The 23816-nt window shown below is 45.3% G+C and overlaps 2 protein-coding genes across 3 annotated transcripts in view; both read right to left on the reverse strand.

Annotated features, from left to right (window-relative positions):
- Nucleotides 1–3334: 3334 nt before the first annotated feature.
- Nucleotides 3335–4750, reverse strand: LOC122924293 (lysophosphatidic acid receptor 6-like). The gene has a single exon (XM_044275248.1). It carries the CDS (start codon nucleotides 4633–4635, stop codon nucleotides 3571–3573), a length of 1065 nt encoding a protein of 354 aa, XP_044131183.1. The 5' UTR covers nucleotides 4636–4750; the 3' UTR covers nucleotides 3335–3570.
- A 3742-nt stretch (nucleotides 4751–8492) lies between these two features.
- PUSL1 (pseudouridine synthase like 1) overlaps nucleotides 8493–23816 on the reverse strand; it is an 88072-nt gene continuing 72748 nt past the window's right edge. For both annotated transcript variants that reach the window (XM_044275245.1, XM_044275246.1), the window contains exons 4-8: nucleotides 23156–23302; nucleotides 22729–22902; nucleotides 15208–15262; nucleotides 14517–14679; nucleotides 8493–9487 (exon numbers count right to left, since the gene is read on the reverse strand). In XM_044275245.1, coding sequence (XP_044131180.1) covers nucleotides 9435–9487; nucleotides 14517–14679; nucleotides 15208–15262; nucleotides 22729–22902; nucleotides 23156–23302 — 592 coding nt within the window. In that variant the 3' untranslated portion in view covers nucleotides 8493–9434. The remainder of the gene's footprint in view (nucleotides 9488–14516; nucleotides 14680–15207; nucleotides 15263–22728; nucleotides 22903–23155; nucleotides 23303–23816) is intronic.

Genomic DNA, 23816 nt, shown 5'->3' on the forward strand with positions numbered 1-23816 from the left:
AATATCCCACAGATTCTCTATGGGGTTCAGGTCAGGAGAGTTGGCAGGCCAATTGAGCACAGTAATACCATGGTCAGTAAACCATTTACCAGTGGTTTTGGCACTGTGAGCATGTGCCAGGTCGTGCTGAAAAATGAAATCTTCATCTCCATAAAGCTTTTCAGCAGATGGAAGCATGAAGTGCTCCAAAATCTCCTGATAGCTAGCTGCATTGACCCTGAAAACACAGTGGACCAACACCAGCAGCTGACATGGCACCCCAGACCATCACTGACTGTGGGTACTTGACACTGGACTTCAGGCATTTTGGCATTTCCCTCTCCCCAGTCTTCCTCCAGACTCTGGCAACTTGATTTCCGAATGACATGCAAAATTTGCTTTCATCCGAAAAAAGTACTTTGGACCACTGCGCAACAGTCCAGTGCTGCTTCTCTGTAGCCCAGGTCAGGCGCTTCTGCCGCTGTTTCTGGGGAATGCGGCACCTGTAGCCCATTTCCTGCACACGCCTGTACACGGTGGCTCTGGATGTTTCTACTCCAGACTCAGTCCACTGCTTCCGCAGGTCCCCCAAGGTCTGGAATCGGTCCTTCTCCACAATCTTCCTCAGGGTCCGGTCACCTCTTCTCGTTGTGCAGTGTTTTCTGCCACACTTTTTCCTTCCCACAGACTTCCCACTGAGGTGCCTTGATACAGCACTCTGGGAACAGCCTATTCGTTCAGAAATTTCTTTCTGTGTCTTACCCTCTTGCTTGAGGGTGTCAGTGATGGCCTTCTGGACAGCAGTCAGGTCGGCAGTCTTACCCATGATTGCGGTTTTGAGTAATGAACCAGGCTGGGAGTTTTTAAAAGCCTCAGGAATCTTTTGCAGGTGTTTAGAGTTAATTAGTTGATTCAGATGATTAGGTTAATAGCTCGTTTAGAGAACCTTTTCATGATATGCTAATTTTTTTAGATAGGAATTTTGGGTTTTCATGAGCTGTATGCCAAAATCATCAATATTAAAACAATAAAAGGCTTGAACTACTTCAGTTGGTGTGTAATGAATCTAAAATATATGAAAGTCTAATGTTTATCAGTACATTACAGAAAATAATGAACTTTATCACAATATGCTAATTTTTTGAGAAGGACCTGTATTTGTTACACGGAAATTCTGCAGCAAAGTGCAGTACAATGTAAGTGATCTTGAAAATGGTAACAAGTATAACGTGAAGTGGATTTAATCCACGTAGATTTCCATCAGCGTGCATGTGGATGGTCTCAAGTGAAACATTCAGGGCTTGGAGAGATGCAAGGTTATTGTTTGTGCAGTGGATTACAGTTTCCTGTGTGGGTCTGAGCTTTCCGTCTGTGGGAGATTGTCACTGAGCACCATCACAATGAAACAAGACTATAAATACATGTAAGGGAGCGTACAACCACTAATACAGGAAACTTCACTTTTCTGTAGTGACTGCACATGATGTGTGAATAGGTAAAGTTTAACTATGGAAAATGGGTTAGAACGGACTGCAGATAAACCACAGGGGGCAGTATACAAACAGCGCAAATAAAGAACAGTGGCGAAGCCATCATTACGTGTTCTAAACCAGGCTGCTAAGAACACCACCGTATGTCCGTACTGGGTTACCCAGATGGGACAATACCCATAAGAGCAGTTTTTGGAAATTTTAATGCATTAAAGTAGTTGTCAAGTTTCCGATATTGATGACCCATCATCAGGAAAGGTCTTCAATATCAGATTGGCGGGGGTCTGACTCCTGGCACCCCCGCCAATTATCTGTTCCTGCAAGAGCTACGTTCTCTTCACTATTTACCTGCCCACCGTCATCATGGCAGCGGTTGTACAGTGTAATTACAGCTACTCCACCCCATGTACTTGAATGGGTCGGAGTGTAACTACAACTGCTCTGTCTCATTTAAGTGAATGGGGCGGAGTAGCTATAATAGACTGCTCAGCCGCTGTAGTGTCGACAAGGAACAGGTAAACGATGATGAAAATGCTGCGCTCTCGTCAAATAGCACTATTGAGCATAAACAGTGTGGTTGCCCACAATGACTACCATTCTCCTACTTTACACCCGCAAATTGCACTGGAATACATTGGGATGACTTCTGAGCGTGCTCATCCTTTCATTGTGTGCCAGTGGCGGCTTGAATGGCGATGTGGATGTGTATGGTTCTTCAGCAAATAAAGCCCCTGATTCATTCTGTATTCATCCACAAGTCCTGAGGGAATTGAGCTTGGTAAAGCTCCCGATTCGGACTGTATTCATCCACGGGTACTGAGGGAATAGAGCTGAGCTTGGTAAAGCTCCCGATTCGGACTGTATTCATCCACGAGTACTGAGGGAATAGAGCTGAGCTTGGTAAAGCTCCCGATTCGGACTGTATTCATCCACGAGTACTGAGGGAATAGCGCTTGACAGTTGATAGGCTGTTGTTTCTCATCATCTTAGCCTCTCAACAAGATCAGTACCCACGAGTACTGAGGGAATAGAGCTGAGCTTGGTAAAGCTCCTGATTCGGACTGTATTCATCCACGAGTACTGAGGGAATTGAGCTGAGCTTGGTAAAGCTCCCGATTCGGACTGTATTCATCCACGAGTACTGAGGGAATTGAGCTGAGCTTGGTAAAGCTCCCGATTCGGACTGTATTCATCCATGAGTACTGAGGGAATTGAGCTTGACAGTTGATAGGCTGTTGTTTCTCATCATCTTAGCCTCTCAACAAGATCAGTACCACACTATTGTAGGAGGGCTAATGTATGAATATTTAAGAAAGGTAAAAAGGTGGAACAGTGTTACTGCCGTCTCTGGTATGTAAAATATTTACAGGTGGGTAGCACAAGTATCGGTGTTGAGCTCAATTCTTTTTAGTCTATTAATGGCAAAAACTGACCCTGAACTTTCAATCCCGTTCACAATTATACAAAACTGTAGGATACTGAAATTCAGCATGATAAGTAGTACAGAAAGATCTAGATAAGCTGGCAGCATGACCGATTAGTTTTAATGCTGATAAATGTGAAATAAAGTACAGTAAATGGAATGAAGCTGGGGACAGCAGAAGAAAAAACAGGAGCTAGGCTGCAGCACTCAATGTCAAGCAGCAGCTGCAAAAGCAGGTAAGATTTTATCAAAAGAGATAAAAATACATGACCCTGGTATGATATTAGCCCTCTAGAAGAAGAGAAAGAAAAACTCCCAAAGCCACATTGTAGAAGATCGACAGAAGGTTCAAAAGGCAGGTGTCTAGATTATTAAATAGGAATCATTATACTTACTGCAGTAAGAGTCTGCAAAGTGATATACATAGAATCTATAGGTTACATCTTCACTGAAAATATTTATTCATGGTTGGACATGTACATACATTCCTTACGTAACCTAGACAGGTAAAGTGTCAGTTTCTTTGATGATCGTGCCAGAAGTTACAGTCTAGTTCAGGGCAAAACTAGAAGACAGAACCAGTATAGCAGAACCTTAAACCCAGGTGATCTAGAATAGCCAAAATCCACGTCTGTGCTTTTAGGGCCAATGAAGGGAGGACAGTTGCTCCTGTTTGTATTATAGGACTGACCATTCAACCCTGGCCTTCAGTATAGTAATAGGTTCAAGTCTGCTTGGTAAAGGACAAGGTGACGTTATCTTAGGAGAAGCTTTGTCTGTGGGTCTTCCATTCTGAATGTTGTAGGTCTGCTTAGAGTAGGGAGCATGGAGCTTCCGACTTAAATATGGGATGAAGTACAGAATGGGGTTCAGGCAGCTGTTAACACTTACTAAAGCTAAAGTGATGCGACGTAACTTGTAGATGTGCATGGCTAACGCACAGTCCTGGATGATGTCCAGTCTCATCATGAAGTGCAGTAGGTGTGAGACATGGTAGGGCAAAAAACACACCACGCACACCAGCAGGATGAAGACGACGATCCTCAAGGCCACTTTACGATGGATGCTGGATTTTATCCTACATATCCTTCGTGCTAATGATGGAATCACCACTCCAACGACAGTGAAAGGGACCAAAAACCCAAAGATCAAGGCGCAAATATTATAAGGTGCCAGACGATGCTGCCACATTGAAGTGGAGAAGTCCTCAAAACAAGAAGTCCTTGTGCCATTCTCAGGGGCACTGCCCAGTGGTCCTCCCAGGATTAAAGGCAATATAATGGCGCTGCATATGATCCAGATTACAATGGTCAGTATCAAGGAGCAGCGAGTACACTTGAGCTTCATGTACATCAGTGGATGGACCACAGCAAGGTACCTGTCCACACTTATACATGTGAAGAAGCCAATGCTCAGGTAGATGTTGGCGTAGAAAAGGGCACCAGTAATGCGGCAAGGAACATCTCCGAAGATCCAGTTATTCCCAGTATTATGATAATAAATGCGAAATGGCAGGAGGCAGATGAAGAATGAATCCACCGCAGACAGGTTTACAAAGTAGATATTGGAGCTGCGGGAGCGCTGCCTGCGCTTGCACAGGTAATACAGGGCCACGGCATTCCCTGGTAAGCCAAGTATGAACACTAGGCTGTATGTGACTGTGAAGAATCCATACTGGAAGTCCGCCTGTACGCTGCATTTTTCTGTAGTGACATTCAAGATGGTACCTTCTGTAGTCTCCATGTAAGTGACCACGGAGGAGGACCAGCTGGTGAACTGCTGGAGGACTTACAGCACCATACGCCTATCCTCAGCACAGCGTGAATAGTTCAAGTAAAGTACATGTAGCAAAGTTCTGCTTAACATATACACTCCATGCAACCACAGGAAGTGACCTGCCTGCACATTACCATAAGTAGCGCAAAAACCCCTGCAGGAGACAAAAACAACTCAAATGGCACAGTATAAATGTACGCTCGGGTCTCAGACAGGTGGGGTTAGCAGAAGACTGGGGGAGATTTATCAAAACTGGTGAAAACAAGCTCTAAAAAGTGAAAGGTGGAATCTGATTGGTTGCTATGGGCAACTAAGAGTACTTTCACAGGTGAGTTTTTCTTTTCCGGTATTGAGTTCCGTCCTAGGGGCCCTATACCGGAAAATAACTGATCAGTTTTATCCCCATCCGTTCAGGATGCATCAGGATGTCTTCAGTCACTGAACAGCGCTTTGGACAGAGAAAATACCGCAGCATGCTGCGGTATTATCTCCGCCCAAAATTCCGGATCAGTTGCCGGAATGCCAGATCCAGCATTAATTTACATTGAAATGTATTAGTGCCGGATCCGGCATTAAAAATACTGCAATGCCGGATCCGTCCTTCTGGTCTGCGCATGTGCAGACCGGTAAAGATGTGAAAAAAATATATATAACGGATCTGTTTTTCTGGATGACACCGGAGAGACGGATCCGGTATTGCAATGCATTTGTAAGACGGATCCGCCTCCGTTTGCATACAGATTGCCAGATCACAGAATATAGAACATGCTGCGATTTTCACGCAACTCACAAGTGATGCGGGAACACCAACGCACATGTGCACAGCCCCATTGAAATGAATGGGTCTGGATTCCCTGCGGGTGCAATGCGTTCACATCACGCATTGCACCCGCGCAGAATACTCGCTCGTCTGCAAGGGGCCTCAGGCCTTTTTCACAGGAACGTGAAGGATTGGCTCCGGATGCATTCAGGATGCACCATTTTGCAAGCAAGTTCAGTCAGGTTTGTCTGCGATGGCGTTCAGTTTATTCAGCGCGGGTGCAATGCGGGTGCAATGCGTTTTGATGCGTTTTAAACGCACGTGATACAAAACTGAAGGTTTACAAACAACATCTCTTAGCAACCATCAGTGAAAAACGCATCGCACCCGCACTTGCTTCCGGATACAATGCGCTTTTCACTGAAGCCCCATTCACTACTTTGGGGCCAGGGCTGTGTGAAAAACGCAGAATATAGAACATGCTGCGATTTTCCCGCAACGCAGAACTGATGCGTGAAAAAAACGCTCATGTACACAGACCCATTGAAATGAATGGGTCAGGATTCAGTGCGGGTTGCTATGCATTCACTTCACACATTGCACCCGTGTGGAAAACTAACTCGTGTGAAAGGGGCCTAAGGAGCTAAACTATGGAATGGAAGTGCTCATCTCCAGCTGCCACTGTAATTTTAACAACCGGATCGGAAGAACCTGAGGGATCTGGCTGAAGCCCAAGGTTTGATAAGGAAGTTGTGCAACTGAGCAGTACCTTACAATGTCCAGTAGGTGGAGGCAAAGCTCTTTTAAGATGGCACAGTGCAGAGCACAACATGATAATTACATGTAAGGTGCAGGACACAAGCTGGGGATTCAGAACAGGAGGGATACAAAAATGTGAAAAATGTTACGCTTTAATACAAAAAAAATAAAATGATGATGGTATAAGTAATGTAAAAAATACACAGGAGAAAACAACAAGACGCACAACTAACTAGACTCTTCTGCGTCCATGAAGGCAGGCAGGCACAAGGGCTGCACAAGGGCTGCACAAGCTGGATGTGAATTTTATTCATTCATTTATTTATTCAAGCCCAGGGGTGGATTGGTCGTAGACCTTACAGGGAAATCTCCCGGTGGGCCGATGCCCATGGGGCCACCCAAGCCCTCCTCTCTGCCGCTGGCCAGGTACATAATGAGCTCTCAGAGGTAATTAACACTGTGAAAATTAGGTACTCATGTACTTAGCCAGCGACCGCACATGTCCTCCTGAATTCAACTTCTGTGGCCCACATCTCACCTCCTAAGCCCCTTGCTCCATATTTTAATTAGAGACAACTGGAGGAGGACAGAAAATGGCAGCAATGGATGGCCACAACAAGAGGACAGCTTTTGGGGCAACATATGGTGCTGCTCTATGGTATATGGTTCTGATGGGATGGCATTTTACACTATGATATTGCTGACCCTGCCTACTTGTGTTGCCCCACCATCCATCAATTTGAATCCACCAACAACATGGGGCCACTTTTATTTTTTATTTTATTTTTTTAGGGCCACTTTAGGTTTCCAGTCCGCCCATGTTTAAGTCATACTTTATACCTAAAGTTATGACTGCAGCCTATAATACAGGTTGTAGCACACCATCAATACAAAATATGTAAAGAATAAACAGAGTTAGGGTCTAGTCACACATCCGTAAGTGTTTTGCGGATCCGCAATGTGCGATCCGCAATTTGTGGACCGCACATCACAGACACTATAATAGAAAATGCCTTTTCTGGTCTGCAATTGCGGACAAGAATAGGACATCATCTATTTTTTTCAGGAACGGAATTGCGGATCCCGAAAAAACTGATCCTGAAAAAACGGATGCGGATCCCGGAAATGCGGATTTGCATCTGTTCCAGCCCCATTGAAAGTAAATAGGTCCACAAATTGCGGAACGAATGTGGCCCCAAATTACGGACGTGTGAATGGACCCTTACTCTACTTCTAGATGTGATCTGTAAAATGTGACATTAAATGCATTTGTGTTAACGTGGACAAAAGCATTATAGCAGTGATAGCTTTACAGGCTGCAGAGGTAGTAGTGGGGCAGCGCTGGTTCGCAGGGGAGTGAGAAGGTAGCGGGGCAGCGCTGGTTCGCAGGGGAGTGGGAAGGTAGCGGGGCAGCGCTGGATCGCAGGGGAGTGGGAAGGTAGCGGGGCAGCGCTGGATCGCAGGGGAGTGGGAAGGTAGCGGGGCAGCGCTGGATGGCAGGGGAGTGGGAAGGTAGCGGGGCAGCGCTGGATGGCAGGGGAGTGGGAAGGTAGCGGGGCAGCGCTGCATCGCAGGGGAGTGGGAAGGTAGCGGGGCAGCGCTGCATCGCAGGGGAGTGGGAAGGTAGCGGGGCAGCGCTGCATCGCAGGGGAGTGGGAAGGTAGCGGGGCAGCGCTGCATCGCAGGGGAGTGGGAAGGTAGCGGGGCAGCGCTGGATCGCAGGGGAGTGGGAAGGTAGCGGGGCAGCGCTGGTTCGCAGGGGAGTGGGAAGGTAGCGGGGCAGCGCTGGTTCGCAGGGGAGTGGGAAGGTAGCGGGGGCAGCGCTGGTTCGCAGGGGAGTGGGAAGGTAGCGGGGCAGCGCTGGATCGCAGGGGAGTGGGAAGGTAGCGCTGGATCGCAGGGGAGTGGGAAGGTAGCGCTGGATCGCAGGGGAGTGGGAAGGTAGCGCTGGATCGCAGGGGAGTGGGAAGGTAGCGCTGGATCGCAGGGGAGTGGGAAGGTAGCGCTGGATCGCAGGGGAGTGGGAAGGTAGCGCTGGATCGCAGGGGAGTGGGAAGGTAGCGCTGGATCGCAGGGGAGTGGGAAGGTAGCGCTGGATCGCAGGGGAGTGGGAAGGTAGCGCTGGATCGCAGGGGAGTGGGAAGGTAGCGCTGGATCGCAGGGGGGAGTAGCGCTGGTCGAGGGGAGTGGAAGGTAGCGGGGCAGCGCTGGATCGCAGGGGAGTGGGAAGGTAGCGGGGCAGCGCTGGATCGCAGGGGAGTGGGAAGGTGGATCGCAGGGGAGTGGGAAGGTAGCGGGCAGCGCTGGATCGCAGGGGAGTGGGAAGGTAGCGGGGCAGCGCTGCATCGCAGGGGAGTGGGAAGGTAGCGGGGCAGCGCTGCATCGCAGGGGAGTGGGAAGGTAGCGGGGCAGCGCTGCATCGCAGGGGAGTGGGAAGGTAGCGGGGCAGCGCTGGATCGCAGGGGAGTGGGAAGGTAAACTATTTTTTTATTATTATTATATTACCCATGTCTTTGTAGTTGTCTCATAATAAATATGACTTTGAAAAACCCCTTTAACACAACTTGACCCTATCGATGGCTTTTGTTGTATTAAGCGTCAATTTAAAATTTGCTGCAACAGTGTATTTAAGATGTCAAAGGTGTATCCCCCATCTGGAACATTTATGACGTATTGATAGGATATGGAACAATTGTGCCAGAGGGGCAAGTCCTACCTCTGTGACCCATGCCTATCTCAAGAACAGGGCACCTAAGTGAACCATCCCTCTATTCACCACTATGGGACTTACCAAAATAGCAATAGAGTGCCATAGTGGTGAATGGAGCGGCTTGCTTTCCATTTACTGCTATGGGAATTTGGAAACTAGCCCAGTGCACCCGTCATGAGATGGGACCCACAACATCAGACATTTATGGCACATCCTATCGATATGCCATAAATGTCCCAGATGGGACAATACTTTTAAGTGTCAAGTTAAAGTTTGCTACGTTTCCAAGACCAACCGTTGATGACCCATCCTTAGGATAGAGCATTAAAGGGGTAGTCTCACTTCAGCATATTGCATTTATCATGTACAGTACGTTTTTCTTATAGTGTGCAAGCACGACCACCACTGCTGGACCACATGGTGGTCAGGACTCCTGGATACAAGCACTGTATAATGTGAAAATACAAAATTCATCCATATTCAGAGAATTATGTTATATAAAAAAAAGTAGAAATCAGATTTCCGGAGGTGTTCCAGTCACGTATCTCCTGGAGAGCGTCTTCTCGGCTCGGGCTTGTAGCTTTTTAAGTCTAAATAAAGGAAATATTAATCAGTATCACAATCAGTTATGAAGGATGTAGCAGTAGGACAATGTTGTCTATGGATAATATTTTTTATCTACTAGTGGTGAAGAGCGGTATTGCAGGAAACAGATCTAAATGTAAACTGCAGTAAGATTTGAAGCATGGTTCAGACTCTTGTCAATCTCTTGGGTTAGTGTAGTGCTACTAAGAGATGCCAGAGGAGAGGATGTCATGACTTCAGTCATTTCCTCTGAATGAAGAATAAGTTCAAAAGTCATATTGTCAATGTTTCGCCGACCCCTGAATTTACCATTACGTAGATGTATTTACTGCGTATAAGACACTGGAGGCTGAAATGTCAGATATGCTCCATGCGGCAACTACAGCTCCATGCTAGAAACCCACACAAGGCAAATTTTACTGATTGACCCATCTTTACAAAGGAGGGACATATAGGGGTAATCTGGCTGCCATGATACTTGGTATTCGACTCATTTTCTCATTCCATTTTTTCACGCATATTGGACAGTCAATACGTAGCTATTATACAGATCAGATTTTATTTATTTTCATCACTGAAGCATCTGGAAATCTTTGACGCAGCCCTATCTACAATCTGATGACTAACCAGAAGGTTATAAGTGGTGTACCCCAAGGTTCTGTGCTGGGTCCACTATTATTTAACTCCTTCATTAATGACAGACGAGGGGATTAGTAGTGCTGTTTCTATTTTTGCAGATGACACCCACCTTTGTAATACGGTCCAGTCTATGGAAGATGTTAATAGGTTACAAGCTGACTTGGGCAAACGTACTGTTTGGGCCTCCATGTGGCAAATGAGGTTCAATATAGAGAAATGTCATATGTACTAGGGGGCTAATAATCTGCATGCAGCATATGTCCTAGGGGGAGTCACTGGTGGAGAAGGATCTGGGTGTATTAGTAGATCACAGACTAAATAGCAGCATGCAATGCCAGTCAGCTGCCTCTAAGGCCATCATCATACCTCCCAACTGTCCGGGATCCGGCGGGACAGTCCTGGATTACAGTGGCTGTCCCACTGTCCTGGTAACAGGGGAGGTATGTCCCGCTTTCTGGCAGCTGTCCCTGCGTCCATAGGAAGCAGAGACAGTTGCCTGTCGGCTCCCTGCTTCATCATAATTCCCCCCTGCCGGCTCTCCATACCTAGTGTCTGTGTGTTCGGGCCGGCCGGTAGTCAGCTTTTTAGGTTCTGTGAGGGGCACATAACTGGGAACACTTGTGGTGGCACATAACTGGGCACACTACTGGGGGCACAGCTGGGCATATTACTGGGGGCATATAACAGGGAATATTACTGAGGGAATATTACTGTGGGAATATTACTGGGCATAATTCTGTGAGGGGGCACAATGTCGGCATAAATACTGTTTGGTGGCATGAAGGGGGAATAATTACTATGTGGGGGCATTAAGAGGAGTACTTGGGATTAGGTGCATAGTTATGTAAAATAAAATTTGCCGCAACGCACTTTGCACACCGCACAATATGTCCCTCTTTGTTCATTTAGAAAGTTGGGAGGTATACAACAGAATTTGTTCTTGTATTAAAAATAGTATGGACTCGCGGGACAGGGATGTAATATTGCCCCTATAAGAAGCTTCGGAGCGGCATCACCTGGAATATGCGGTTCAGTTCTGGGCACCAGTCCATAAAAAGGACGCTCTGCAGCTGGAGAAGTATAGAGGAGAGCGACTAAACTGATAAGGGGCATGGAGAGTCTTAGTTATGAGCAAAGATTAAAAGAACTGAATTTGTTTAGCCTTAAAAAAAGATGTCTAAGGGGGGAAATGATTAACCATACAAAAAAGTATCATTCAAAATAACATTGAGGCTTATGACTATGTACAGAAATCTTGTTCTACACACCCTTTCCCTTTGGCCCAACCCCTTTTTTAAAAGGAACATGGACAGTGATCCAGGGATTTGTTCTGTGGATCGATATAGCAGGATTACAGGTTGGACTTAATGGACTTTTGTCTTTTTCCAACCTTAACAGCTATGTAACTATGTAACCAATTGTCGGCCAGTTGAAATATCGGGTCTATGTTCACATTTAGCTGTGACTGATTAGAGCGGAAACCGCCACAATAAAAAGCAAGCACATCATCTGTGCTAAAGGGGTCATCCATAAACAGATTATAGGTGGGACCCCCAGTTATCGGTGGAAATCTGTCTGGGAACAAAGCAGCAAGTGTTCCATTTCCCTGCAGCGCCACCCCAGGGGAAATGAAGCATTACACAACGTCCACAGAACTTAATGAACTATGCAGGGAATGCAAGGATGTGTCAGCTCTCCTAGAGGGAGACAAGCTCCTTGGAGCTGCTCTCTGCTCTGATAAGACAGTAAGTACACCCCCCTATTAACTCAGGATTCCCTATAGCAGTGGTGGCGCGGGTGCCAGAGGCGGCACTCAGAGCCCTCTCTGTGGGCACCTGCACCCTGGAAAAAGTATTTTGTGTACCAATATGCCTTAGACTTTTCCTGCCATTCTTCAGAGCATGGGGCACTATGAACGGCACAAGCAGAGCACTGAATGTAGGCAGGCTATTATAGCTAAATGATAAAATACATGGAAGATATTCTATATTGGGCTGTAGTATTCAGGGTAAATTGCCGTGTTGGCACTTTGCGATAAATAAGTGGGGTTTAGGTTGCAGTTTGGTCGCTCGGTCTGTAAAAGGTTCCCCATCACTGCCCTATAAGGTATTTAAAAATGACTTTTCTAAACCAGGCGACCTGTATAATTAAGCACATTTCACCCAACATCCTGTACCAGCAGATCTTCTACAGACCACTGATTTGGGCTGAGGAACCACAATAGGCAATATCTGGGACGTAATAAGCGGCCCCTGACGTCACTAGGACAAAATATCTAGAATTCTGTTAATTTGCCATCAATGGCAGCACTCCGAGTAACAATGATGCGGCAGTTTACTGCCCTGAATCAGAGGAAAGTGAACACTTGCACTCAGTGTCATTATTCAGCATATTTGGACAGCAGTGTATATGGGCCATGTGGTGTAATTAGAGGCGCTTCTCGTCCCGGACGTGTAATGATTACTGTGTAACTTCCTATTCTGTCACCAGCTGTACGGTTATACAGCTTGGATGGGGGGGGGGACACTCTACAACTGGTACGGAGATGGGTAGACGTGAAATAACAGAGCCGCATTGTCCCGGCAGGCAGCTCCTTTCACTGCTCTCTTCCTTGTACTCACTAATAAGATGATAAAATTAGAGGACACTTTGAAATGCTGCCAGTCTCGTAGGAAATTACCATAGACAGCTTTAACGTTCTTTGTCCGTCAGTGACATGGTGCTCATTATATGAAGAGCATGAGCTATGACCAAACACAAGGACGGTCTGTCAGTGTCTTCTCAGCACTAGATCTTCTCTAGATGCTGCTTCATGGGTTCTGCAACCAACACACCGGAGTATAAGGGTTCAGCTACCCGCTGATCTTGGTCGCGCGATACCTGTCGCACCCAAGGATTGCAGTGGAGAGGTGCTAGCGCAGAAATGAATGGGGACGCAGTGCGACGCACATGTGTGCTGGGACCACAACCCCAAAATCAGAAAAAATACAACACTGCTGGATGTTTTGTGATTTTGGGGTCACGGTCAACGTGTGAGTCACACGGTAACCCCATGCATTTGTATACTAGCCCCGCTACACCGCAGTCCTTGAGCGCAACAAGTGTTGGGTGACCAAGATCGCTCTGTAGCCAAACCGTAAGGTCAGTTTTGTATGACCGCGTTGGATCCGTGAAATGCAGTCTGTGTGACGGCCACATTTCCTAGACCGATCTCAAAGCACCATAATGACTTAGGATGCCGTCAGTCCCTGCCCGAATGCAGATCTATTGCACAGTTGCACTTGATCTGCGGTCAGACAGGAATTCCCAGCCTCATAAACCATTGGTCAGAAGAGCAGTGTAGCAGTGTTCAGTCTGGGGGATGTAGTTTAATGACATTTTTAAATAATAAACTGCATACAACATTTTCTAGAAAAAACAGAAAGCCTACGCCAGGTCTGGTCCCTGGAACACTGTGCTGTCTGACCCCTAGTACACTAGACTAATTTTATGAAACTGGCACATATTATTAAATATGGCAATTTTGTAGACAATTTTATTGGTCAATTGATATATTTGGTCACATATCGAAAAAGTTACAGAAATTAAGAAGTTCGTCTACCATGTGCAGAATCAATCTAACCTACATAAAGGCACCTGAGACTCTGTAGCTCAAAATATAAACCAATCTTTAGTGAATACATATACATAACATGATAATAAGAGAGGAATAACATCAATGTAAAGTGTAAATGTAGGAATGTAATCACAAAAAGGGGGGTGACTATGAAAAGTAATCGCTAAATATTGCAGGATATATCATGGATAATAACTAAAAAAGTATTGTTGTAAATTGATAGCAAGCACATTGGGGTGTGCTGTGATTGCTCATTATGGGTAGGTTATGACCTTTATGATCTATTTACTGGTCACTATTGAGGGACAGGGTAATTCATAGGATATGACTGATACATGTTTTGGCATTTCCTATCGATTTACAACAATACTTTTTGTAGTTATTATCCATGATATATCCTGCAATATTTAGCAATTACTTTTCATAGCCACCCCCCTTTTTGTGATTACATTCCTACATTTACACTTTACATTGATGTTATTCATCTCTTTGTATCATGTTACTGTATATGTATTCAATAAAGATTGGTTTATATTTTGAGCTACAGAGACTCAGGTGTCTTTATGTAGGTTATTATTCTGTTCCTACAGAGTCGGCTCGTTACTTAGGGGTTCTTTCTCCCATTTTTGGGTTGCTATTTGTTTTTTGTTGTTGTGTACCCTTCATATATTAACCATGTGCAGAATCGGCACATACAGACTATCAGAGCAGACTGGATCCTACAAAGGCCCTACATACAGTCCTGAATGGCTGGGCAGGATCACATACCACGTGCTTACCTTCCTCATCATATTCAACTTCTCTCAGGAAAAGTCCTGAAGGTGGCGCAACAATATATCCCGGGAACACTGGTGGTTTACGTTCTTCCAGGTGAAGTTTAATTTGTTGTGGTGTGAGATGCCCCAAACCTACTGCGACCAGAGCACCGGTCATCCTCCTCACCTGGAACACAAGAGGGGTTCTTATCAGCAGTGATCAAAAGAAAGCTACAGAGGCCATTCCCCAAAATACAGCACAATTTAGAAATTAAAGTGTTTTGGGGGACTTTACATTGATTGCATTAGCCACAGGATAGACCATCATTCTGGGATCATGAGCCATCATTCTTACATCCATCCCCTGTCTCTGATCACTTGAATAGACAGTGGATGAGAGAGTGAGCTGCTAGAGAAGGAAAGAGGCACAGACACGCAGAGACGCTGCTGCTGCTGACTGCTGCAAGTTTTCTCTTTCATCCCAGTGCTGGATTCACAGCTACATAGCGCAATACTGCTATATAGTGTCCGCCATGCTGCTGAGGGTGTGTTATAAAGAGGAGCAGGGTCTCTTCTTGTTCATGTGCTGTTTATGGGAGACATCATAGCAGTTAGTCTTTACCCATTAGCTCAGGGAAAATAGATGATAAGAGACAAAGACCACAGAACCAGACAATTTTCTGCACTTGTGGTAACAGAAGTAAAGGTTCCATACCTGGTTGTAAGTAAAAGATTTACCTTTGAAGGTAAAATCCCAGTACTGAAGATTGCTGTATGACAAGAAAAACAGAAAAAGTAACATGTAACTAGATCTGAATATAACATATAATAAGCACAGTGGAGAGGTCAGAGCAGATTTACTACACTGGACCTAACATTATTACAACCTAACCTATGCTAGTTGTACTCTGAGAAGTAACCCTTTCATCTACTGTATCATAGCTATGGTACTTTTGTCTTTTTTTCAATGCAAAATATTAAACTTCACATGGATCTACTGATTCATAATATATCCACTTTCCCACTTACCGAAACCAAAAACTATGGGGTACCAATCACAATGCAGCTTTAGCGCAATTTGGGATCCCAAACAAACCAATAAAGAGCATGGAGGATGAATACCATTCACAGCATATGGGCCTATTCACACGGCTGGTTTTACCGCAGAATTTTGTTACGGACAGCCGCGCCGAAGTTCTGCTGAAAATCAGCCGGTGGCCACGTCCTTTCTGCTTCCCTTGCATCTCAATGAGAAGCAGTGCTGAGGTTTGTGGAGCTGTGGCTTAAAGCCACGGTTGCACCAAGAACAAACATATCCCCTCTTGGTGCGGCTATAAGACGCTCCGAGATCCCCAGCGCTGCCTCCCATTTAGAGGCATGCAGCCACTGGCAGATTTTCGTGGCGGCTGTCCGTAAAACCCACTGTGTGAATGGGCCCTTACTGTGTGTCAACTCACAACTTCTGTAAATGGACTGTCCACTTTTCACAATCGTTTTCGGTAGAAGAGTCTCCCCTATGATCTCGGCTTAGAGATCAAAATGACATGGACAATGCATCAATCTCTGAGCTAAAGTAAATTACATTATTCAACATGCCTGATGGCCAAGAAACAGCATTAATTAAAGGGGTTTTCCTATAAATTATTCACTAATGCAAGAGATGACACTTTGGGTGGAGGCTTCTGGACACCACCATGATGAGACACCACTGGAGATGACAATTCACTGAGTCAGGACATAAACATCAGAGCAGAAGGCCAACTTTGAGCAATCCATGATGTAGTAAATCTATCATCCAGAGGTCCAGCAACTTGACCCCATAATTATAAGCAATGACTCGCAGTTACACTATGGAATTTCACTATATTACAAAGTTAATGTAAGTTAGAGAGCTCAGGCTTCCATAAACATTCCTGCGGACAGTTCGGTTGCAGACGTCTGGTGACCGTCTGATGACATGCTATATATTACCGGGCTGTAAAATGGTCCAGAGCTGTCCTTGCAAGGCCAGCAAACTCCATATCTCTGCTAAAACAATGTGTCAAATGATATAACATCGTTTTGGCTGCAGATTTAATAGACGGGACCTTGCATCATTACAACTTATACATTTCATGTTTTTACAGTGACGGGTGGAGTCGTCTGTGACGCAAAAGAATCTGGAAAGTTATTTGGAGCAGATGTTCCCCTTCATTCATGGGAAAAAACGTCTTCTCGCCTCTGGCATCTCATGTCCAGCTGCAGTAAAAGCCACCTAAGACCAATTCATTACCAGCCATAGAACTGAAGTTACAGCGACTCCACCCGAATGGTAGGATTACCCTATAACGGTTAACATCTTTATACTGGTAACTGTGTTACAGCTGGATTGTTACAGACATTATGTTTTTCATAAAGTGGTCACAACCCTCCCCATTTACAAACAGCACTTAAAGGGTTTGTCCCGGATTACAAAAACAGCCTGTCCGCAAGCTGCAGCTCTGCTTCACTTAAAGGGGTTGGCCCATCTCATACATTGGGGGCATATCAGTAGGATATGCCCTTAATATACGATTGGTGTAGGTCCCACCTCTGGGACACACATCCATCTCTAAAACAGAGCCCACAAAGAGAAGGAGAGCTGGCTCGGCAATTTCTGTAAGCTCTATAAAAGTGAATGGAGCAGTGGCCATGCCTGTGTGGTGCACTTCCCATTCTTTTTTAGGGGACCTCCGAAAAAAGCTGAGCGCTCCCATAGAAATGAATGGAGGGCAACCTTGCAGGCGCGGTCCGCTCTTCTTCAATTTTCGGGCTCTGTTCTGGTGACACCTCTGGGACCTGCACCTATCAGAGACTGGGGGCATAATATCCTAGCGATATGCCCCAATGTATGGGATAGGCCATCCCCTAAGTAAATTGGTATGAACTGGAATACTACATATATATGTGGACAGGTCTCTTAAAGGAAGAAGGCAACAATGTTTTTCTAATCCCATAGAACCCCTTTAATTGAAATGTAAATCATCTGCAAAGTTCTGAACTGTGGTGAACAGAAAGCAAACACTGTATAAAGAGGATAAGAGGACCTGTTTTCTGCCTTTGCAAGCTCCATCTCCAGCTGGCCGTTTTCCTTGAGCTAGTGGTTGGAGACTACCTGTTATGATGTCTCTCATACACTGCAGACAGAGAAGAGGTGCCCCCGCTCCTATATCTCTCTGTAGCATATCCTCAGAAGAAACAGTAGCATGGAGGACATTATACAGCAGCACAAAGCAGTGTAGCTATAAATCCAGCACTAGGGTGATACAGAAAACACTTACTGCATCAGCAGTGTAAATTGCCTTTAAAGGGACACTGACAGGCCCAATTAGCATATTTAGGTATATATATGTCAGTACAGGTCTTATACAGTCTATTAAAATCATCTAAGTATCCCCCCTGTCCACCTTATAAATACCAAAATATAAAGTTTTATAACCTGCCTGTCTCCTCACCAATCTGCCCAAGGGGCGGTGTCTCATGTCAAAATGCGCCCAGCCAGCCGCTCCCAACTGCCGTTCTGAAGCCCCGCCCAGCTCATCAATATTCACTTAGCTGGGCGGCTGCTACAACTCTCCCGACTCAAGTGCCCGGGGCATGCGCATAAAGCAGAGGCTGCAGCGCTCTGTACGCAGGCGCGATGTGACCCCGGTCGGGCGTATGGGCTGAAGATTGGACGGAGGACGTGCCCAGGGGATTGAATGGGCCATGCGCAGGATTGTGAGTCGGGAGAGTTGTAGCCGCCGCCCAGCAAAGTGAATATTGATGAGCTGGGCGGGGCTTCAGAACGGCAGTTGGGAGCGGCTGGCTGGGCGAATTTTGACATGAAACGCCGCCCCTTGGGCAGATTGGTGAGGAGACAGGCAGGTTATAAAACGTTATATTTCGGTATTTATAAGGTGGACAGGGGGGCTACTTAGATGATTTTAATAGACTTTAGAAGACCTGTACTGACATATATATACCTAAATATGCTAATTGGGCCTGTCAGTGTCCCTTTAAATTTACAACCTTCATTCCCATGAATATCAGATGAGCTCACTATTCTCATACTAGTTATTTTTTTATGATATAGTCTTTAAAAGATGTTTATTACATTCAGTGATCAACATCTTTGTAACCATGGATCACAATGGGATTTTCAACTGCATGATCCATGGTCAAATTAGCAATTGCTGATTATAGGCTCGACATCCTCCACCGTATGCAATTTTTTTTTTGCTGGGGATAGTCGTTTGCTGCGGTCCACATGCGGTAGGGCTGCTCCCCCAATGAAAAACACGCTACAGTCTTAGGGGCTGAGCAGCTCCCCCAGATTTGCCACTATATTTCTGTGTTTTTATCTTGTTTTATATGTAGTGTATGTGCCTTTACCTGGCATTCAAACACTCTTTGCACCTGGTAGCCTCCATCACATGGTCTGATATGGGTGTGGCTCACAGTCTGGCTTTGTTCACATTGCACTAGTTGTCCTGCTAGGCGGTTGTGTGGAAGCTTGGCTGTGAGCTGGATTACATCACCTTCAGACCTTGTTCACACCATAGGTAGCGCAGTGGTAGGACCCCTTGCCATGCTGAGAACCGTGACGTGGTGCATGATGGGCTCTGATATTTTCCTGACAGGAATATATTGGCAAAAGTCTCAGCTTTTAATATCTACATTTATGACTAGCCAGTATAGTCAGTGGCATATCCGTTTGGTGCATTTCACCTGTGATTTATATGATTATATTTTCATCCGCACAATGCTCCGTTTTGTGTAGGATGCCCTTGTGGTGCATGTGGACCGCGCCGACATCCTCCACCGTATGCAAAAATTTTTTTGCTGGGGATAGTCGTTTGCTGCGGTCCACATGCGGTGGGGCTGCTCCCCCAATGAAAAACACGCCACAGTGTTAGGGGTTGAGCAGCTCCCCCAGATTTGCCACCTATATTTCTGTGTTTTTATCTTATAGGCTGGATAATTCCCAACTACAAGCAGTAAAACTCTGTATTTTTTATGTGCACAGGATGCCGGGGACTGAAGGAGAGGCGGGTATTGAAGTTTTAGCTCCCCTTTAGCATAATGAAAGGTGAGGGCCCCAGTGGTGGCAAGTAAGGCATTTCCTGCAGATATGCCATGAATAAATATACCCCTCTTTTGAAGGGGTTGTCTGGTTTCCTCCTGAAAACAACCAACAAGCGGGGTCCGACTGGACCAGTGATTGGCTGAAATGGTCACATGTTGTCAACATGACATCACTGCTGCAGCCAGGTAAATAAGAGCCTTGCTAGGAGAGCCAAAGTGGTGGTGCAAGCAAGTGCTTACCTGTTCTTAATCTCAGGTGGATCCCCCCTGAAACTGGACAACCCTTTTATGAAGGGGTTTTCTAAGACTTTACTACTGATGACCTCCCTATCCTATCAGCTGTTTGAAAAGGCACCGGCGCTAGCAGTAGCACCACGGCCTTCTCTCAGCTTAGTCTGGGCACATGGCCTACGCGTAGCTCAGCCACAATGAAGTGAAGGAGCTGAGCTCACATACCAAGCGATGTGCTTGGTGAGCTGAGAGAACGCCACGGTGTCGGACCCCCATCAATGAGATACTGATGAACTATCCAGAAGATAGGCCATCAGCAGTAAAGTCTAGTTTCACATTTGCAGCACAGCATTATGGCAGGCTGTTCCTGCAGAGAACAGCCTGCCAGAGTTCCCCCGATCCAGCATTGCCGGATGTTACTACAATGCCTGCTGACCCCATTAACTATATTGGGGTCCGGCAGAGATCGGGCTGCTACCAGGCAAATATGCCAGGATTCGGCCTGAAAATAAAACAACTAAACAGTTCCATGCAACGGTTTACGTTTGCCCGGGTCCCAGCATACTATGTCAGAAACAGCCTGCCGGAAGGATGTACCGCAAATGTGAAAGAAGCCTTATAAGACTATGAATTTATAATTCACTAAATGAGTTTGTCAGTAAACACACTTTTCCAGAATATTATCAAGAGAGATGATTCGGTGCATGGTTTTGGGCAGAAAGGAGGAAATGACGCACAGGGTGTGTCAGCGTTGGCTTCCACAGACCCACCCAGAGATCTCATGTCTCAAGAGGTGAAAAATGTGAACAAAATCTCAAATGGATTTTAAAATTATCTACAATTTTTTTCTTCCAACAGATTTGTGATGAAATCCCAATAGGGAAGAGAATGTGTGTGGCGCACACTGCACACACAGTAAAGACCAAGTCTGACTAATGTCCTGTAAGAAGCTCGAACACATATTATATTTGTGTCACTTGCTGCTGGATCATCCGTTGAATAAGCCTAATTTGACCAGACCAAGACTGAGTCACAACCCTGGCAGGGAACAGGCTACCCACATAGTAATGTCAGATCATTGAGATCTAGCTACAATGCCCAAACTAACATTTATCAGGTTCCACCAAAGAGACGCGGTGTATAAAAGAAACACTGGGCGCCACCCAACAAAAACAAATTAGAAATGCCCAATAGCTGCCAAACCCTTGGCTGACCATGAATATGGTGCAACCACGAGCCAGCAACTGAAATGTTCTTGCTGTATACAAAAGTCGAGACTTGCAGAGAATATTGGGTCAATGAACAAGGTTCATTGGATTAGTTCTTACCCTGACTTGTTTCGGTGTATAATCGATAAACAAAACCTGACATCATCAGCACAGTTCTGAGACAAAACGTATAAGATGCCCACAAAGTGGTGGAACTCTGCCTGACTAAAAGCTGAAAAGGACACTTGGGAGGAGCATTGCTATCAGTCCACTACTCTCAGCCAATCACAATGCTGACTGGCTGACAGCATCTGGCAAACAGAGCTCTACTCATAATGCTCCTCCCAACTGTGCTTTTCAGTTAGATGCCGGGCACAACATACAGAGCTCTAAAGTCTACTTCTTGCGACTGTAGCACTTGCTAGTTTAACCTTTGCTGCTTAAAGGGGATCTGTCAGCATCAAAATACCCCCAAACTAGAATAAGTGGTATTGTGAAAGGGAGTCCGGTTATGTAATTTTTATTGTCATACTTACTTTGCTCCCACAAACCAGCAAAAATACATTGAGAGGACTTCTCTTCGAGTCCTCTCCATTATGTGCATAATAGCAGGTGTCCTCTCCATGCATTTTACCTATGGTTTGTAGGACCACAGTGTCTGAATGAGAGTATGAAGATAAAAATTACATAACCAGACTCAGCATCACTTACACTACACAATGCTTAGGCTAGTTTCACACCAACGTTAGAGCTCTCTGGCAAAGACATAGGGATTTGTTGGAGACCCAGCTGCAGCACGCAACATTTTTATCTGGCTGAATCCCAGAATACTTGCCAGGTAGCAGCCAGATCTCCACCGGATCACATTAAAGTCAATGGTGGCCAGCGGTACGGGGTAACATCTGGCTATGCCAGATCCAGAGAGCTCAGGGAATTAAAGGGGTTTTCTGGGAATTCCGAGAATAAAAATACTAAAATATTACTTTATTATAAATATATTCCCAAATACCTTTCATTAGTTATAATGGCTTGCTTTGTCTAGGGAGAAATCATTAGGGAAAATAAAATAGCCGCCGACCTATTAGTAGACTCAAAACCTGTCCTAATCACACAGCAGGACAAGTTACTTCACAATACTGAGCTAAAGAGCTGCCTCTTCCTCCTCTCTGCTCTGCTTGTCAAGAGTTATAATCCTGAATACAGCTGATAAGGTTTCTTCAGCTGAAGAGCTGTAAAAATGGAGTTCATGAGGAGACATGAAGTACAGAGAGGATGGACAGGACAGACTGTGGTAATGTGGGGCTGTGGTAATGGAGACTGCATACCAGTGCTACTGCTTATTATTCCCACCCTCCTCTCTGTAATTCATGTCTCCTCATGAGCTCCATTCCTACAGAGATTCAGCTGAAGATCTTATCAGCTGTATTCAGGCTCATAATCCCTGATAGAGCAGAGAGGAGGATGAGGCAGCTCTTTAGCTCAGTGATATGAAGTAACTTGTCCTGCTGTGTAATTAGGACAGGTTTTGAGTGTACTAATAGGACAGCGGCCATTTTATTTTTCCTCGTTATTGCTCTCTAGATAAAACAAGCCATTTTAACTAATGAAAGGTAATTGGGAATATATTTATACAAAAAAAGTAATATTTAAGTATTTTCAGTAATTGTTCTCAACTCCCTGAGCACCCCTTTAAAGAACCATTCTTGTCTTACCTGTTTTGTAAGTGATTTGGTAAAAGGCTGGTGGATGGGACTACAGACGCCTGCAGCAAAGTCTTGACTGGAGACTCAAATGGTGTATTCTTACTTGTGGACCTGAAGCCACTGAAATCATGCGTCCCGACAAATAACTGTGCTGCTTCCTGAATCCGTGAATCGTCAAGATACCTGAATGGAGAAGATGCAACATAAATGTTAGCGCCTCCATTTAATCTGCTCATCCCACTTATATAGACAGGTAAAAGAATATGAGGCAGATTTGCTTTCAGAATTTCTACAAGGGTCTCCGGAAATCCATGTGTTTGCTGCTGGAACAACCCTATTCAGATGCATGGAAGTGACTTCCAGTTGCAGAAATTTCTGCAACAAATCTGCCACGTGTGAACATGCCTTTATAGTCACAGTATGGTGCCACACTTACCTCTCACTTGCTGCCCAGCATCGATTCCGTTCAAATACCGGTAAATCTGTGTGTTTACATCCGGTGACTACTCTGTAAAAATAAGTCCTGGAGATCGCCTTGAAACGAGCATGGAAGTCGTTGCTTACACGTATGGCCTTCAGTATGCTGGGGAAGGAGGGTGGAATATTATGAGCATCTACAACAATACACTTCCAGGAGCCAAGCAAAATCACGTCCAAAACATCCTTACAAGTGCATGACAAAAATGGCTCAAATTGGCCAAGACTGGTGCATACAAGAAGATACATTTAGTGCACTTTGGTAGACAAGGTGGACACTTGCCACATCTTCATGCCACCTCTTGGCCAGCATCCATTATTTTAGGTTAAAAAAACCAACTGTATGGCATTAAAAAGGGACATAGCAGCAGGATCAACCCTATTAACTTAGACATACTGCCTGGTAGGGTTGATTCTGTGATTAAAACTATACATATCTTGTGAAAAATCGGTTGTGGCGTGTAATACCGCCATTTCCTCTCCGAGTAACTTTATGGAGAGCCTTAAGCAAGATGTCAATATAGTTAGACATGGCCTACAAAAAGTCTCTGAGCACATGACCATAGTGGAAAGGAGGGTGAGCACTCTGGAGGACTGTGTACCCCCTATGAAAAGAGACA

Source organism: Bufo gargarizans, unplaced genomic scaffold (assembly GCF_014858855.1).
Source record: "Bufo gargarizans isolate SCDJY-AF-19 unplaced genomic scaffold, ASM1485885v1 original_scaffold_993_pilon, whole genome shotgun sequence".
NCBI classification, from domain to species: domain Eukaryota; kingdom Metazoa; phylum Chordata; class Amphibia; order Anura; family Bufonidae; genus Bufo; species Bufo gargarizans.